At 35.2% G+C, this 18,108-nt stretch overlaps 1 protein-coding gene across 1 annotated transcript in view; it reads right to left on the reverse strand.

The window, feature by feature from the left end:
- The window catches only part of LOC118180471 (astacin-like metalloprotease toxin 5), a 50,683-nt gene extending 34,206 nt beyond the window's left edge, over nt 1–16,477 (reverse strand). The window contains exon 1 of the mRNA XM_085806952.1: nt 16,397–16,477. Within this exon, the coding sequence (XP_085663078.1) occupies nt 16,397–16,460 (64 nt within the window). The 5' untranslated portion in view covers nt 16,461–16,477. The remainder of the gene's footprint in view (nt 1–16,396) is intronic.
- Nucleotides 16,478–18,108: the final 1,631 nt, after the last annotated feature.

Raw genomic sequence — 18,108 nt, forward strand, 5'->3', positions numbered from 1 at the left:
ATCATAAAGGGCATTTTCCTGTGGAGCGGTTGCGTGTAAATCAGTACTGGTTTGTAGATACAAAATCATTCTTTAATAAAAAAGTAGTTCAGTCTACTTATAGGTAACTCATCCCGAACTTGTAAGAATTATGTTAATTTTATTAACAGTTAAATTTTAAGTTAAAGTTCCTTTCCTATCAAATTCTTAACCTACTACTTCCGGTTAGAACGTAGTTTTGGAATCTTGCTGAATATTTAATAAAGAGGAGCGGTATTTAAACCACGAAGTTACTTACTGAGTCAGAGAGAATCAGAGTTTCTGATTTACACCCATCTGCCTTTTTGGCCACTCTCTCTCTCAAAGCTGTTATTACGCTCAGCCGTACTCAGACCCTTGCTAAGCTTCGTAGTCAAATAAGTTAAGGGGCCAACTCGAATTGAACCTTGATAGTTTTGGCTATACTTCTTTAGTTGATCTTAGTTTTAGTTTAATTCTTAGTCTTTTAAGTTCAAGTCCAACTGCGGGCTTTGCTTGTACACTCCCAGGCGGAGTTTTGTTATATCTTATTGGAATAATAAAGGATTAGTTACCCTTCTATCTTGTTGTTTCTTGTCACCGAACTCAAACGATTATTCGCTTATCAGTTCTTAGATACTTCACTTCCAACATTAACTTAGAATTCCGAAGTGAGGAACTCTACATTTGGCGCCCGAAAAGTTTTTTTAACTGATCATGTAGTTAGAATCCGGGAAGTTTACGTTGACCTCTGCGACCTTTCAGGTCCCACTAACATCCACGTATCCAGTAGAAGGGTTTGGATTCCTCGTGTAAACGTTTCATGCATCTATGAAACCAACAGCAACATTTGACTTCAAGGGCTCAGTCCTGACATTTTTGGAGCAATTGGACCTACATTTCACCTTATACCCTGTGAATCAGCTACAAAAAGTGATCATAGCTACTACAGCCTTAAAAGGTCAAGCTCTTAGCTGGCAGAAGAGTATAGGAAAGTTTTTGTTGGGGGACCCAGAATCTGAATTATATAACTGGGAAAATTTCAAGTCTGCATTAGTAAAAGCATTTCCAGTCGTTAAAGATCGTGCGAAGCTTGAATCAGAATTTTATAGTAAATACCAAGGCGGTTTCGAGGATTTGACGGAGTTCATTTTAAGAAAAGTTCATATTTTTAATCTATTATACGGGAATAGGCCCGATAAAGAAATTATCGAAGTAATTCTACCGCGACTTCTACAGTCAGCGCAAGATTTCCTCGAAGTGCGTAATCTGCAAACATTAAAAGTTCTATTTCAGCTTGCAGTGAAATTCCAAAGTAGAAGAAACTCGGAGAAAACGCGTGCAAGTCAGTTTGGCCAGTACTCCAGATTTACTCCCCAAAAGAAACCACAAGTTCAGTACAAGGCGTATCGGCAGACGGGAAAAAGTGAAAAATTCAATAACAAGAGCGCAGATAAATCTAAGGGCGGTGGATATAAAAATCAGCGAAAAGAGGCAGCAGGTAACCAGAATTTAAACGCTAACCGGTGATCGAGAAGGGGCAACGGTCACCGAGCGGGAAAGAAGACCCCTCAGAAATTTGTTTAAATACAGTGGTGGTACAAAATCTAGCTATGCCGGAGGTAGAGATTCTGGTAAATAATGTACCAACTACTGCACTCCTGCACACAGGGCCACAATGTACATTCCTATCAGAATTTTTTAAAAAAAAGCATTTTCGTCGTTACAGACTGTTTAAAGCCACGGGACAGAAAAAATTTGCCACCCAAGGCAAACAGTGTGTATGTTTGGGGAAAACCACACTGCATGTTCAGATTAAAAACGAGGTCCTAAAAGTTAATTTTTTAGTCGTGAAAATTTACTCACGTCCGTTATATTGGGGGTCGATTTTTTATGCGCATCCGGCGCAAAGCTTAATTTTCAGAATTCTACTTTTCAGGTGCACATGGACCCGGTAGAAGACGATGAAGTTTCCATGCCGGAATTTCCTCTAGAAACATTTGAAGCTTGAAGAGAAAAAGAAGATTGAAGGACTGGTAAGGAAATTTAATTCTTTGTTTAACGACAAACCTGGTTTCTGTCAGGTAGTTAACCATTTTATTGATACTGGAAATGCCCCTCCAGTCCGGTCGAAGCCCTATAGATATGATAAAACGAAAGAAAAAATTATCGAGAAGCATATTGAAAAAATGCTAGAAAATAAAATAATTGTACCAAGCACGAGCCCTTACGCAAGTCCGGTGGTCCTTTGTAGAAAAAAGAACGGGCTACCGCCTGAACACCCGGACGCGTATAGGTTTGCAGTTGATTATCGTAAGTTGAACAGTATAACAAAATATCCCACATATCCCCTACCAATAATTGAGGAAATAATTAGAAAAATTCGCTCGACTAAATTCATGACAACCCTAGACCTCACTTCAGGTTATCACCGTTAAGCAGGAGGATGTTCAGAAGACCGCGTTCATTACAAAATCAGGCGTCTATGCCTTTTTAAGAATGCCCTTTGGTTTAAGCGGAGCGCCAGCTAGGTTTCAAAAAGCTATGGACATAGTCTTGAAGCCAGTTTTAGGTAAAAGTACAATTATTTATCTTTACGATATCATAGTTACCAGCGAATTATTAGAGGAACATTTGAAACATTTGGAAGAAGTTTTTGCCTTACTTAACGAGGCCGGTTTCAAAATAAATGCAAGAAAATGCAAGTTCGCGGCAAAGGATTTACAATACCTCTGGTACAAAATATCTAATAAGGGCATAGAAACTGATGATTCAAAAATTAAGTCATTTAAAAGTTATCCTACCCCAAATACGGCTAAGAAATTGTCTTCATTTTTGGGCTTATGTTCCTATTATAGAATGTTTATAAAGGACATTGAGAAAATAGTTGAGCCTCTTCAAGTGCTAAAAAGAAAGAAAAGTAGATTTTCTTGGACAGCCGAGGCGAACACCGCGTTTGAACAACTAAAGAATGCCCTAATCAATGCTCCAGTCCTTAAATTCTCAGAAGGCGAGCAAGGTGTAGAAATTTCAGAGGATGCATCCGATTATGCAGTTGGAGCGGTGCTCTCCCAAAATGGGCAACCTATAGCTTTTTTTTCGAAAACCTTGAATGCTACTCAGAGGAACTATTCCGCTACTGAGCGAGAAACGCTCGCTGTGTTATTATCAGTTCAGAAGTTTCGTGTCTACTTCGGAAGTTCACCGATAACGGTCTACACAGATCATGCGGCAGTGGATCGCTTGTATTCAGGAAAAAAAATTATCGTCTCGCTTGATACGGTGGACTTTAAAATTACAAGAGTTCAACTTAATCATAAAACACACTCCAGGAAAAGATAACGTAGTCGCCGATGCCCTTTCTCGAATCAAAATTTATGAAGAGGAAAACACAATCAAGTGTGCTATGCTCACCTCAAGAGTTATTGAGTCCCGCGAAACAATAGTCGAAGAATTGAAAAAGGACCCCGGAATTTAAAGATATTTACCCACACCTGGAAGACCCTGAAAACTTTCAACATATAGATTTAATAGCTATTCGCAATAGGGCACAGCATTACGAAATAATCGACAAATTGTTATTTTATACAATGGTAAGAAATGAAAATTAGGAATACCGACCAGTAATCCCAGCGAGTCTACGTTTAAGTATCTTAGAGGAGTTGCACGATCTACCATCTGCTGGACATTTCGGAATACGAAAAACACTAAAGAGGGTACGCGATGCGGTTTATTGTCCGCAGTTACAGAAAGTTATTATGGCGTATGTTAAGTCGTGCCATCTAATCTAATCTAAGAAAATAAGCCGTACCGCCAAAATTGGCACAATCGGCAATTTAAAAGAAACAAACTAAAAGATAACTGGATAAATACGATAACAGAATAAGGACTACTTATCCAAAAACTCATCCTCCGCTGGAGATGTGTCGGCGCCGCCAACGGGTCATCTCGACCTTCATTCAGAATAGAAACCACCTATTTCTTAACATAAAATGACTAAATTGAACTCAAGACAACTGCTAACCTAAACAACAATTATAAAATACAAATATTGCCTAGCTTAACGAACAATAAGCATTTACAGTTTTCAGTAAATTATACATTGTATGTATACAAATTACATTATAATTTATGCAATTCAACTCAAAAATTTAAGCAATTAAACAAAAGGATCGAAATATACATAATTATTAAAATTGGTAATAATTTTTATAAGTCCTAATTTAGCTTTATTATTGCTATATAGATATTTTTAATTATTTATAGATATATTTCGAAAATATTCTCCTCTACTTCCCTTCGTTAAGGCACAGTCCCAAATGTAATGTCCATTAGATGCTCCAGATGCATCCTGACCACATCGGCAATGAATATATTTCCCATGAAACCTTTTTAGATATTCTGGAAATTGGCCATGTCCTGTTATCAATTGATTTAGCAATCTATTGTAACTTAATCTTTGCTCTTTGACAGCAGGAAATATTTTATAAACCTTTCGTCCAGTTTTGTCATAATGCCATCTTCTTTGCCATGTGTGGAGAATCTTGTCATGTAGTACACTCTTAATATAATTAAGAGATAAAGGAACCGTGATATCAATATCTGTATTATAGCATGCTTCCTTAGCAGCAATATTTTTGGAAATGAAGCAGCAGAATCTGCTGCTTCATTTCCAAAAATATTCGAATGTCCTTTTATCCAATTTATATGTAATTTCGTTTTTGAATTAATATTGTGAATATAATTTCTTACTTTATCTACTTTTGCAGATAAACATTTTCTAGAATTAAGCCATATGTGCCATATGTGCCAATTAATAAACGATGTTAATTACAGCCCGGCCGAGTATTTAAAAAATATAAAGACCACTTTTCCAAATGAAATAGTTGGCATAGATTTGCTCGGACCCTACCCTAGGACAAAAATTAATAAAAACAGATATCTTTTAACAATCGTTGACCATTTTTCAAAATGGGTAGAAATAGTCCCTCTTAAACGAGCTTCAGCTAATATAGTCGCAGATTCATTCTTAAATAAATATATATTAAAATACGGGGCCCCACTAAAAGTAATATCAGATAACGGAAAACAGTTTGTTAGCAGTATATTTAAAAATTTGTGCACAGGACTTGGCATACGCCATCTAAAAATGGTACTATATAGACCGCAGTCGAATATAGCGGAATGCGTAAATAAGAATATTGTAAAAATTATCAGGGGATACGTGAAAAATTTTCATGACCGCTAGGACAGCTGTGTCAATGAGTTAGGTTTTGCCAATCTATTATGATAGAAATAGAAGGGAATTCGAATATAAAGTGGGACAGAAAGTTCTTAAGTTGAAATATTCGTTATCATCGTCACCAGAAAACAGAGTTGTGAAGTTTGAGCCCAGGTTTGAAGGGCTGTACATGGTGAAAAGAATAAGAAAAGCCACGTTTTATTTAAATGCCGAAAATGTCCAACAACTGGTTGCAAATATCGATCAGGTAAAACCTTATTACAGCCGCACTGACTTTAAAATATTGCAGAATTTATTACAGGATTCTGGAAGTGAGGAGAGAAGCCCGCCAGCTCAAGAACACAGCTGGAGTCCCCCGACACAAAAAAGAAAGCAGAGCCAGCAAACTTCGACCAGGGAAATCCATTCCAGTAATGCTACAAGCGCACAAAAAAGGAGGAAGTTAGCACCGACAGATCAACAAGTCAGAACCGAGGATTCTGCAAAAACTCAAGTACCATCGACCAGAAGAGGGAGGCCTGCTGACAAGGTTCCAGTAAAGGAGAAAATTCAACGACGAATGGAGACTAGACGTAAACTACAGTTCACACCAGCAACAACTGCAAAGGAGGCCCAAGGAGGACCAGGATGGAGACCGAAAAGCCAGAAAAGACCTGTAGACACAACCGTGCCGGACCAACAAGTTAGAAGGGCCGAGAGAAGATTCAAAGACCCTGAAGGACGGATATCTACACCGGAGCAAAAAAGGAAATTGGCATTCCAGAATCCGCAACCCGCCCGCAAGAGTCCTAGATTCCTAGACAAGGGGAAAAAAGGAAAAGATCGGAAGTAAACGGAGCGGAACATCAAAGCTCGAGAAGAAGATTGGAGGTCATCAGGTTCCCTACATTTGAACAATTCTGTAACATCAGAATGCAGGAATACAGAAAAAGATAAGTGAAAGTTTCTTTGCTTATTTTTCTTTGAAGTTCAAATTATATCATCTTGTTCTAAGTTGCTAAAGATGTTTAGAAAAGTTAAATCGCAGATAGCGAAAGATTGGTTGTAAATGTTCGTAATCATAGATTTTTATGTTAGCAATTTGGCGAGAAGCTACTAGCGTTAAATACTTTTTGTTAAGAACTCGCAAGTTGCGAGAAGTAAATTGTGAATAAGTTTAGTCGGAAGACTCTTAGAATACTAAAATCTGTTAACGTAAAGTTAAGATTTCGTGTTAATATTGGTAAATTGTAATTAAGCAAATATAACTGTTGATGTAAAATGAGTTCAAAAGTGATGTGTAAATATTTAAATGTTCATGTTCATGTAGAAATGTTTAATCCTTTTGTTGAAATATCGTAAAGTTAAAATAGCACAAAAAAAGAAATTTTGATCTCTGTGTATTGGAATTGTTAATATATATATATATATGTGTTTAATGTTAGGCTCTCCAGTTAACACGTTTAAAACTAAAATTTAAGCTTTCCCTTACTACATTAGAAAAGAGATTTCGTGTAGGGAGTCTTATAAGGTCTGGTGTGTCAAATTCAACAAAGTTAGGTGTTGTGTAGCGGTAGTTTTGTTCGCGGTAACACAACATAGAAAACCCTAAGTACATTTCAGTACATTTTCTGGAGAGCATGGGTGAAATAAAACTGTAGTATGAATAAAAGTGCATGAGGGCCAAATGATGAAATAAAAGCGTAAAGTTAGGATTTAAAAAAAAGCTTTGTAAAATGCCTTACTAATGAAATTTCCTTCCAGGTATGGAAGGATCAAGACCTAACATAATTATAGCAGAATAAAGAGTCCATTCATGAAGATTTATGTCAAGATATATGTTCAGAACGGATGAATTGTAAATTTTATTTTTCCTAGCTTTAGTCTAGCTTTTAGAATTGTTGTAAAATTGTCCCTAAAAACAAAACTTTAAAGTCATTTAATTAATTTAAAAGTTTGAAGGGTGTAGTTAACGTAAGTTTTTCAGACTTTAAAGTCTTAAACAAGGTCGTTTTGAGACCTTATTTTTCGAGTATTTAAAGTCTGGTCGGAAGCTATGTAAGGATTATGTTAATTTTATTAACAGTTAAATTTTAAGTTAAAGTTCCTTTCCTGTCAAATTCTTAACTTACTACTTCCGGTTAGAACGTAGTTTTGGAATCTTGCTGAATATTTAATGAGGAGCGGTATTTAAACCACGAAGTTACTTACTGAGTCAGAGAGAATCAGAGTTTCTGATTTACGCGCATCTGCCTTTTTGGCCACTCTCTCTCTCAAAGCTGTTATTACGCTCAGCCGTACTCAGACCCTTGCTAAGCTTCGTAGTCAAATAAGTTAAGGGGCCAACTCGATTTGAACCTTGATAGTTTTGGCTATACTTCTTTAGTTAATCTTAGTTTTAGTTTAATTCTTAGTCTTTTAAGTTCAAGTCCAACTGCGGGCTTTGCTTGTACATTCCCAGGCGGAGTTTTGTTATATCTTATTGGAAAAATAAAGGGTTAGTTACCCTTCTATCTTGTTGTTTCTTGTCACCGAACTCAAGCGATTATTCGCTTATCAGTTCTTAGATACTTCACTTCCAACATTAACTTAGAATTCCGAAGTGAGGAACTCTACAAACTTTTGCAAAAAACAAACATATATGTCTGGTCGCCCCATCAAACTTTTGAATAAACAAATTCTAGAAACATTCCACACATAGAAAAATAGCATAAATCAAAGCGTTTGTTATAAAACAACACAAGAAAATTAGAATATTTTCAAAATAAAAATTTTACCATAGTGGCCGTGATCCCATCTAGTCCCGAGTCACTACGATTACGTTATTTCTTAAACATCTTGCTAATTTCCGCCAATCTACTCTGCAGACCATCTGAATCGCGTCCAACATACTGCGACAAGTCCACACCCAAAAACCCATCTTCAACAGAGCCACAGTGAAAACTTCTATTAAAATATTCCTTTATAACCTCAAACGTATTTACATCAGTATTTCCTTTTTTTTCATAATCATTTCCGAGACACATATTTTACCATCAGCCTCACGAAGAAATCCTCCATAATATTTTGCACAAAGAAACCTATTTTACTATCTTTATCATTTTCTTATATGCAGCTGTTTCTTTTTCGTACAGGATTTTCCTTTCCATACGAGCATTTTCATCGACATTTTTAATCTGATACTGGTTTCTAAATGCTAGAATCTGTCGTTTTAATCTCTGCAGTTCCGATGTCCACCACAGAATAACATTCTTAACTTTCCTTTTACGTCTGAGGACCCTATTGTCTCTATCAACTAATATATTTTCCAATTTAACTACAACAAGCTCATCTTTCTTGTGCTATACTTATCAGTTTCTTCAGTTCTTCATTTTGCTTCTTAAACCTTTAACAAACCTTTCGACTCTTTGTATGTCACGTGAAAATCTAATTTCTTCAACATATTCCACACATATTTCATTCAGATTAAAAGAAATATATTTATGATCTTTCAATGACTCCTCTTATTCAATAACTTATACCACAGAGATTGAGAACATTCCAGAGGATCGTGAAACTAAATCTTTCCAACCTTGCCCAGCTGAATATACAAAAGTTGGCAACGAATTAGAGTCATCCTAGAGAATCAAGTTATTCTATGAAATGAAATCGAATGTTAAAATTCCCATAATGTCAATACTCCTGTCTCCCCACATAAAATGCTTAGAGTTAAAAATCTCCCAGTACAATATATTACTATAACATTTAATAGCATCTTCCAATTGAATTAAACTTTCATGCAAATCCTCGGCTGGCGATAAATATATAGAACAAATTCCCATAAATTCATTCTAGATGGAAACAGAAAGGATAACACTTGTATCGAAATCCCGAAAATAGTATGGAATCATTAGAAATTTCCTTATGAAACTGAACTGAGCATAAGTAAGTGTAATACTAGTCTTTTTTTTTTTTTTCACGATTAAATAAAACGTTTTAGCATACCAGTTATTCAGTTTCACATTGTTTTGTATTAGCTGAGAAATGCTTGGCGCCAGAACGGAATCTTGGCTAATCTAATGGCGCATGCGCCGCCGGAATTGGCACTGAAATGTATTCTGTGAAAAACTTTATTTTTGTGGTACATTGGAAGTTACGATTCATATGTTACCCTTTAATGTGAAACCTAGCGCCAGAGAGTCGCTATGGAAAATAAATGTATGGAAACTGTGTAATGTGTGTACTGTTATTTTATTATGATATATAGCTATCGACGGGAAATAGAATAAGTCAAGTTTTGTGGCTGATCAGAGCCAGAGCAGCTAATGAAGTATATGAGACTGTGATATTACTTTAGGTTTGGGAAATGAAGAATTACATAGGATACTTCCAGATTGAAGTTCTGTAGAAATAAAAGGGTAAGTACCCTCCTCCTTTTTGAAGCTCATTGTACCATTTTGAAGCTCTTTATTTGTTTATTGACTTTTGCTAATTAAAATGCCCCTAAAGGAGATATTAGCGAAAAAACGTACATTGAAAACACAGTTAACAAAGTTAAAACAAAAGGTTTCGGACGAAAATGTCCAAGGAAGTGACTTGGAAGTACTGAAGAATAAATTTAAAGTGTTTGAGACAGAAATAAATTCTAATTTCGATTCTTTGTTCGGGTTATGTACGGAAGAAAGAGATTGACGATATTCTCTTAGATGTAGAAGTCGAATTAAATCGTAAATTAGCTAAACTTTCCAAAGAAATTAAATTGGAGCCTTCGGTTTGCACGAATACCGAAAACAATATTAAATTACCCAAAATTAATTTGCCAACGTTTTCGGGTAACTTACATGAGTGGCTTTCATTTAAAGATATCCTTTTAGCCAGTGTTGATTCAAATTCTAATTTAACAGATGCAGTCAAATTAGAGTACTTAAAATCTGCGCTAAGAGGAGACGCTTATCGTATTGTGCAGTCAATATCCATAGTTGACTCTAATTATAAATTAGCCTTTTTATTATTCAAAATGAAAAGGTGATTAGAGAACCTTTATTTTTCATAAAGGTTCTCTAATCACCGTGAACAAGTGTATGCTCATCTGAGACGATTTATGAATATGCATCCTATGCAAAATGAGTCTGCGTCAGCAATATTAAATTTAATTGACATTACAAATGAATGCGTGAGATCATTAGAAGTTTTAAATCAGAGTGTTAACGGTTTTTCTTCCAAAGTATTTGCATACATGTTAGGGCAAAAATTAGATCCTAACACCAAAATATGGTGGGAAAGAAAATTAGAGAAAGAGAATTTGCCTAATTTAACAGATCTTATAGAATTTCTTAAAGATCATGCAAGAACTCTCAACGCTTCAAATAGTGTGACTAACACAAAAAAAGTTACACATAGAGTTACCGCTGTCGTTTCTAATGCAAATGAAAAACATATGCAGAATTCGGCTGATCTTTAGAGTATGGTAACTGGTAGTTTGGCGACATTTTGGAGGCGATAAAGGTTACTACCTGGGACTTTGGTAATAATGTGAGCAGTACTCAGTTCCGATTACGCATTATTTTGTGTGAGGGAAATGAGAGATCATGGGATATGTCATGTGATATTAATGGACGAATTACGGTTCTTTAATCGGAAAAGGGGGGAAATCGGAAAAAAATCTGGAAATTTTGTATTTGGCTTTATTCTGTGTTGTGTGAAACAGTGTTCGTTAATTTTTGGCTCCCATGGCCCTAACTAAAGTGAATTCGAAATGGGTATTTAGTGGGATTGAAAGGGGTAGTAATAAGTGTTTCTTTAAGGTTGTGCGAGATAGAAGTAAAGATGTTTTATTGAGTTATTTATTTTACCTGGTACCTTGGTATGAACTATAAGTATGATTTTAAAGATCCTGAAACAGAAATAAGAAAAGTTTATCGGACACGTAATCAAGATTCTGAAGAAGAATAGGTAAGTTAGTATTTTTAATTATTTGAGGATATTATTTTTATGCATTGTTCTAAATGTAAGGTGGAAGTAAAGTAATTTGCGTAAACGTGCATGGAAATAATTTAAATATTTGACACTAAGTATTTGTAACCATTTGTAATGTTTGCGGTATGAATTAGTTAGTGACGTTTGTAATAATAGATAATGTAGAGGTAAAAGTTTTTGGATATTTTATTTATTTTATACAGGGAAATGTTCATATTTGGAAAGGGTATATACTTTTTCGCGATCAGGTAATTTCATATATGTTCTTTTTACCGGGTTTAAAGATTCAGAAAATTGTTAAGCATTTTCGTGAAATTTTTCTAATTTATGAGAAAAAAGCAGTGTACATGGATATAGTGAAGAGTGTGCGCAATTCCATTTTTGTGCAATTCTGGGATTTTTTTTAAGTAAAAATAAGTCGACGTGTACATGGTTTAGTGATATTTTAATTAAATGATAGTTATTTTGTGAATTTTATGTTTGTAGGAATTTGGTATACGTTTAAGTTGAAGTAAACGTGCATGGAAATAATTTAAGTATTTTGACACTAAGTATTTGTAATGCCTGCGGTATGAATTCGTTGGTGACGTGTATAATATAATAGATGATTTAGAGGTAAAAGTTTTTGGATATTTTATTTATTTTATATGTGGAAATGTTCATATTTGGAAAGGGTATAAACTTTTTCGCAATCAGGTAATTTCATATATGTTCTTTTTACCGGGTTTAAAGATTCAGAAAATTGTCATGTATTTTCGTGAAATTTTTCTAATTTATGAGAAAAAAGCAGTGTACATGGATATAGTGAAGAGTGTGCGCAATGCCATTTTTGTGTAATTCTGGGATGTTTTTTTAAGTAAAAATAAGTCGGCGTGTACATGGTTTATGTGTATGTGTTATTTTGAAAAACGCGTAAGGAGTATGGTATTGTGCACTTTATCCCAATTTTGCAGTGAATATTTGTCATGATTAAGCAGTTTTGTTAGATAAAATTTCTAGAATAAGTGTAATTCGGCTAGTAGATTGTGGGAAGAAGTGTTCAGTAGATAAAAAGAAAAAAAAAACATGTCTTTACTTCGTGAAGACAAAATGGCGACGGGAAAAAAAAAATAGAGGGTTGCTGTAGGAGAGTTGGTCGCCAAATTTTCGCCAAAAAAACGCCAAGTTACCATAATGTAAAGATCAACCCAGAATTTGTGTAGTTTATGTAATTTTAGCAATCACAAGCTTTTTAATTGTCCTAAATTTCAGAAATTAAGTGTAAAAGAATGGGTAGAATTTGTGAAAAAACAGAATTTATGTTTTTACTGTTTTAATTTGCACAGTGTGAGAAATTGGCCGTTCTAATTACTTGTGCAAGAAGTGTAAGAAAAAACATACCTTTCTCTTGTGTTATCGAAACGAAAATAATTCCGTTGCCACCGCAGTAGAAAGAGCTGACACTTCAGGAGTTGGGTGATCAAAACAGCAATGCGTTAAATGTACACGCACCTGCATTTCAAGCTAAAACTCAAAACGAAACCTTTACAGCCGCTACGAGTACTAACTGTGGGAAAAACGTGCTTTTATCTACTGCCTTTGTATTCATTGAGACTAATGATGGAACTTTAATTAAGGTGAAAGCTTTATGTGATAGTGGAAGTGTTTCTTGTTTTTGTACCACTGAATTAGCGGATATACTTAATTTAAAAAGGGAAAAGACAAATATTTCGGTTTGCAGTATATCAAGTATTTCAACTACGATAAAAAGAAAAGCAGTTGCCCTTATCTGTAATCAGGAACAAACGTATAAAAGGAAACTAGAGGTTTTAGTAATTCCAAAAATAGCAGGTTTAACTCACGCAAAGTTTATCGATGTTAGTAACCTTACGATTCCCGAGAAAGTGAATTTAGCGGATCCGGAATTTTATATACCAGAGAAAGTAAACCTGTTGCTCGGCGCGGAAGTTTTTTATGATATGTTACGAGCTGGTAAAATCTATGTTCCTAACACAGGCTTGATATTACAAAATAGTGTGTTTAGATAAATATAAATGATTCACGGAGAAATAATTTATCGTATTATGGGTTAATAAATGGTAATTCAGAGAGTGAATAAAATGTTTTTCGAACTAGAATCATTAGGAATTAAAGATGATCCTTATTGTCATGAGGAAGACAAAGCATTGAAAATATTGAATAAGACAGTTTGTTTTAAAGCTGGTCGCTACGAGGTTACTTTACCTTGGAAAAGGGACTGGAGGGAATTACCTGATAATTACCGAGTAGCGGAAAATAGATTAAAAACTCTTGCAAAGCGAATGAATTATGACAAAACACTGTTTTCTACATATAGTGAAATATTAGATGATTATCTCAAGCAAGGTATCATTGAAAGAGTGTCAGATGGAAATATACCTATCGGTAAACCAGTGTTTTACCTACCACACCAACCGGTATTTAGAGAAACCAGTGCTTCAACGAAGACTAGAACAGTGTTTGATGGCAGCTCACATGAGTTTGGGCAGCTATCACTGAACGATTGTCTATGGACAGGGACAAATTTAAATCCTAATATGTTCCAACTGCTAATTAATTTCCGATTAAATAAAGTTGCAATTTCAGCGGATGTAGAAAAAGCATTTTTGCAGATTGCTTTGGCAGAAAAGGATCAAGACGCAGTGCGATTCCTGTTTGTGGAAAACACACAATTAAATGATTTAAAACTTGCGACATACAGATTCAAGCGCGTAAATTTTGGGAATAAGTCAAATCCGTTTTTGTCGGCTGTAACAATTAGAGAACACATTAGAAAATATCGAGATGAGCAGCCAGATGTATTTGAAATATTGAATTCTTGTGTTTATGTTGATAATTTTATTACTGGACAGGACAGTATAGATGAGGCTCTAAGATTTGCGCAAATGGGTATCCAATGATCCTGAGCTGATGAGAAAATGGGAAAAAGAAGATTTCGAGATCTATCCACATAAAATCAATGACTCAAAGGAGACACTTAAGATCTTGGGAATATCTTGGGATACTAATGATGACAGTCTGAGTATAGACACAGACAGTTTGATGGAATTCCTTAAGAATAAGCGTAATACGAAACGTTTTATCTTAAAAACTGCCGGGAAGATTTTTGATCTCTTTGGTTTAATAACTCCATTTACTGTTAGACTTAAATTCTTGCTACAAGAACTTTGGGTTCGAAAATTGACATGGGATGATGAACTACCTACAGATATCTGTCAAGAGTGGGCAAAGTGGTGCTGTGAGAGTCATCATCTAAGTAAAATTGCAGTTCCAAGATTCATATTGAAACCCGAAGCCGATTCCATAGAGATCCATTGCTTTTCAGATGCCAGTCAGAGGGCGTACGGTACTGTTTAACTCACGCAAAAATTTCCATTCTATACCTAAACGTATACGTAAAACTGCGTAAACAAGAAGAAATGTCTGTGAGTTTCGTCGAATCAAAATGTCGTGTTGCACCTGTGAAAAGAATTACGTTACCTCGTCTTGAATTACTTGGTGCATTACTAGCAGCACGTTTAGGTTCTGGAGGGAAAAAAATTGCTTAATCAAAAGAAATTCTCAAGAATATTTTATTGGACTGATGCCAAAATAGTGCTATGCTGGATAAAAGGTACCAATACCAAATGGAAATCTTTCATCGCCAACAGGGTTAACGAGATTAACACAGCCGACAGAGTGGTTCTATTGTTCAACAAATAATGGCCGAGTTGTCCAAAGAGCGTGTCACACCATCATACCCATTTAACATAACTGGTGTTGATTTCTGCGGCCCATTTGCAATAAAGTTTAAGAATCAACGTAAGGGCGTTTTGAACAAAATTTATGTCGTAGTATATGTATGCATGAGTACAAAAGCCATACACTTTGTGACAGACCAAACTAGCCAATCTTTTATTTCGAGCTTAAAACGTTTTTTTCTATGGAAGGGGAAAATGTACTGGACTAATGAGTGATAATTCTAAAACCTTGATTGGTACTAGTGTAGAATTCAAAAGATTGCAAAAATTGGTTGAGTGTCCGGATGAGAATTTAGCGAGTTTTTATACCACTGCAGGTATAGAGTGGAAATTTATTTCTCCAAAGTCGCCAAATTTCGGCGGGAATTGGGATGCCGGGATTAAATGATTTAAGAGTCATTTCAAGAGAGTTATTGGTAATCAGTGTTTAACTTTAGAAGAATTTTTAACTGTTTTAATTGAAATTGAAGGAGTATTGAACTCAACACCTCTTACTCCAATTTCAGCTGATTACAATAATTTTGAAACTTGACCCCAGGTCACTTTTTGGTTGGTAGACCTATCACAACTCTAGCTGAACCAGATTTATCCAACATAAATGAAAACAGACTTTCTAAATGGCAAAGAATCACTAAGTATACACAAAAAATTTGGAAATTATGGAAACGTGATTATCTTAATAATTTACAAGAACGTCAAAAGTGTAAATTTTTAAAAGATGACGTTCAGTTGGGAACTCTTGTATTAATAAAAGATGAAAATTTGTCTTCAATCAAATGGTTAGTGGGAAGAATAGTTGAGGTTTTCATGGTAGGGATAACAAAATAAGAGTAGTAACTGTAAGATTGCCTAATCAGCTTTTGCTGAAACGAAATGTTCGAGATATATGTATACTTCCTGTAGAATGATGGTTTATTTCTATTATAAACTGGTGTTTGTTGTAATAATTTGAATGTATGTTTTTCAATATTGAGATTTGTTATTGTGAAGTAATTTATTATAATGCCTTTATATTTACATTTATTGAAATAATATTTTTGAAATTATTAATTTCAACGCCGGGAGTGTTTTGTATTAGCTGAGAAATGCTTGGCGGCAGAGCGGAATCTTGGCTAATGGCGCATGCGCCTCCGGAATTGGCACTGAAATGTATTCTGTCAAAAACTTGATTTTTGTGATACATTGGAAGTTGCGATTCATATGTTACGCTTTAAGGTGAAACCGAGCGCCAGACAGTCGCTATGGAAAATAAATGCATTGAAACTGTGTAATTTGTGTGCTGTTATTTTATTATGATATATATAGCTATCGACAGGAAATAGAATAAGTCAATTCACACATTATTGACACGATACCAAAGACTTCCCATTAACATAGGACGGCGGATCACACTTTTTTATTTAAGGAGTTAAATATTATTTTTATCCTAATTAAAAAAATGTTCATGAAGAAATATATTTTTTACCTTCATCGATGACAGTAGACGCAACTGCCAGAGAGAAAAGCGAAACAATTACAAGCTTTATCATCCTTGCGTCAGCTGGGAAACCAGTGGCTAAATCATTATTGAAATGAGGTATTTATATAAACCATATCTGTCGAACTGATATTGAATTATCAGTTTATGAGTTTCTATGCCTTACAAAATGATAATTTATTTAAAAAATTCAAATGGTTATATCGTAGTGAAGGAGCTCAATTCTCACGATTATGAATTTTTCAATTTGGGAAGCAGGTGGTTTGTGGAGACAAGAAAGTATTGACGATTTGAATCATTATAAATAAATTTTTAAATAACACTTATCGTTGCAGAACCTGCTGAAAGCAAGAATTTTAATCAAAACACATGTTTATTTCTGCAAAATACTTCTGTAATTTCTTTGTATTTTTTATTGTTTGTTTTGTTTTCTTGAAAGAAAATCGTGTTATTCTTTATTGCCGATGCATATTCAGAATAACTATGCAACGATAATCATATTTGAAAATGCGTTTACTATTGCAGTTTCTGTTCGTCACTTACTTCTTTTCTGGACTGCATTTTTTAAAAACTTTTCTGTAACTGTTCTCGGTTTAAAACTAACCTAAATTTCTCTTCTTTCCAAGCTTGTATCAAGAAATTATACTCTGCTTCGATCCCAGTTAGTACAGTCGGTCACAAAAGTATTCGAACACCGGTACCCAATTAGAAAATTTTTTTTTTCCGTTGAGAAACAAAACGGTCTCCAGAGTCCATCTTGGTTCGATGGGAAAACTAAAGGATGGCTCATGCCCAATTTGGCTATAAAAAAAACACAACATGACCTATCTATCTCCGAAAAAATACAACATGACCTATCTGGGTGAGATGGGAAACAACATGTCTCCTCAAGCGATCCAGGTTTGCGCGCAGAGAAAACGCAATAGGGTCGCTGCGGCCCGCCTCGGTTCGCGAAGAGTGAAAACCCGAAAGGGTCTTCAGAGTCCATCTTCGTTGGATGGGAAAAACAAAAGGATGGCTCATGTCTAATTTGGCTAGGTGTAGGAAAAAATACAACGTTACCTATCTGGGTGATATGGGAAACAACATGGCTGCTCAAGCGATCCAGGTTTGCGCGCAGAAAAAACGCAAAGGGTCGCTGCGGCCCGTCTCGGTTCGCGAAGATTGAAAAACTGAAAGGGTCTCCAGAGTCCATCTTCGTTGGATGGGAAAAACAAAAGGAGGGCTCACGTCCAATTTGGCTAGGTGTAGGAAAAAATACAACATGACCTATCTGGGTGAGATATTTCGGGCGTTCCAGTATGGGCTCAAATGATATGTGTTTCCCCCATTTACAATAGGCGATGTCTATAAACAATTCCATTGAAATCTCCTCGAAATATGAGAAGAAGAAACATTTAGCTCGTGTAAGGTTCAGAAATTGTAAGGTATTCCCAAAGAATTCCTCTTCTTGAGAAAGAACATCCTAGGTGCAGATGAGGTAGAGAGAGAAAAAGTATGTTGCACGTTGGAGAGCCCATACTGTTTTGAACAGAAAAGCGGAATGATTTTATAGAAAAGAGTTGAAAGTGAAAGTAAAAACCAAATTGTATTGGCTGAAAAAATTTCTCTTGGCTGTCGACTAGGAAAAAAATTTTCACAACTCGGAAAAAAAAACTCTTTCTTTTCTTTCTTTTTGTTTATTAATTTGATGTCCACAC

The sequence above is a fragment of the Stegodyphus dumicola genome, chromosome 1, assembly GCF_044657685.1.
Source record: "Stegodyphus dumicola isolate Sdum_Otavi_A_Nest chromosome 1, ASM4465768v1".
Classification (NCBI taxonomy): Eukaryota; Metazoa; Arthropoda; class Arachnida; order Araneae; family Eresidae; genus Stegodyphus; species Stegodyphus dumicola.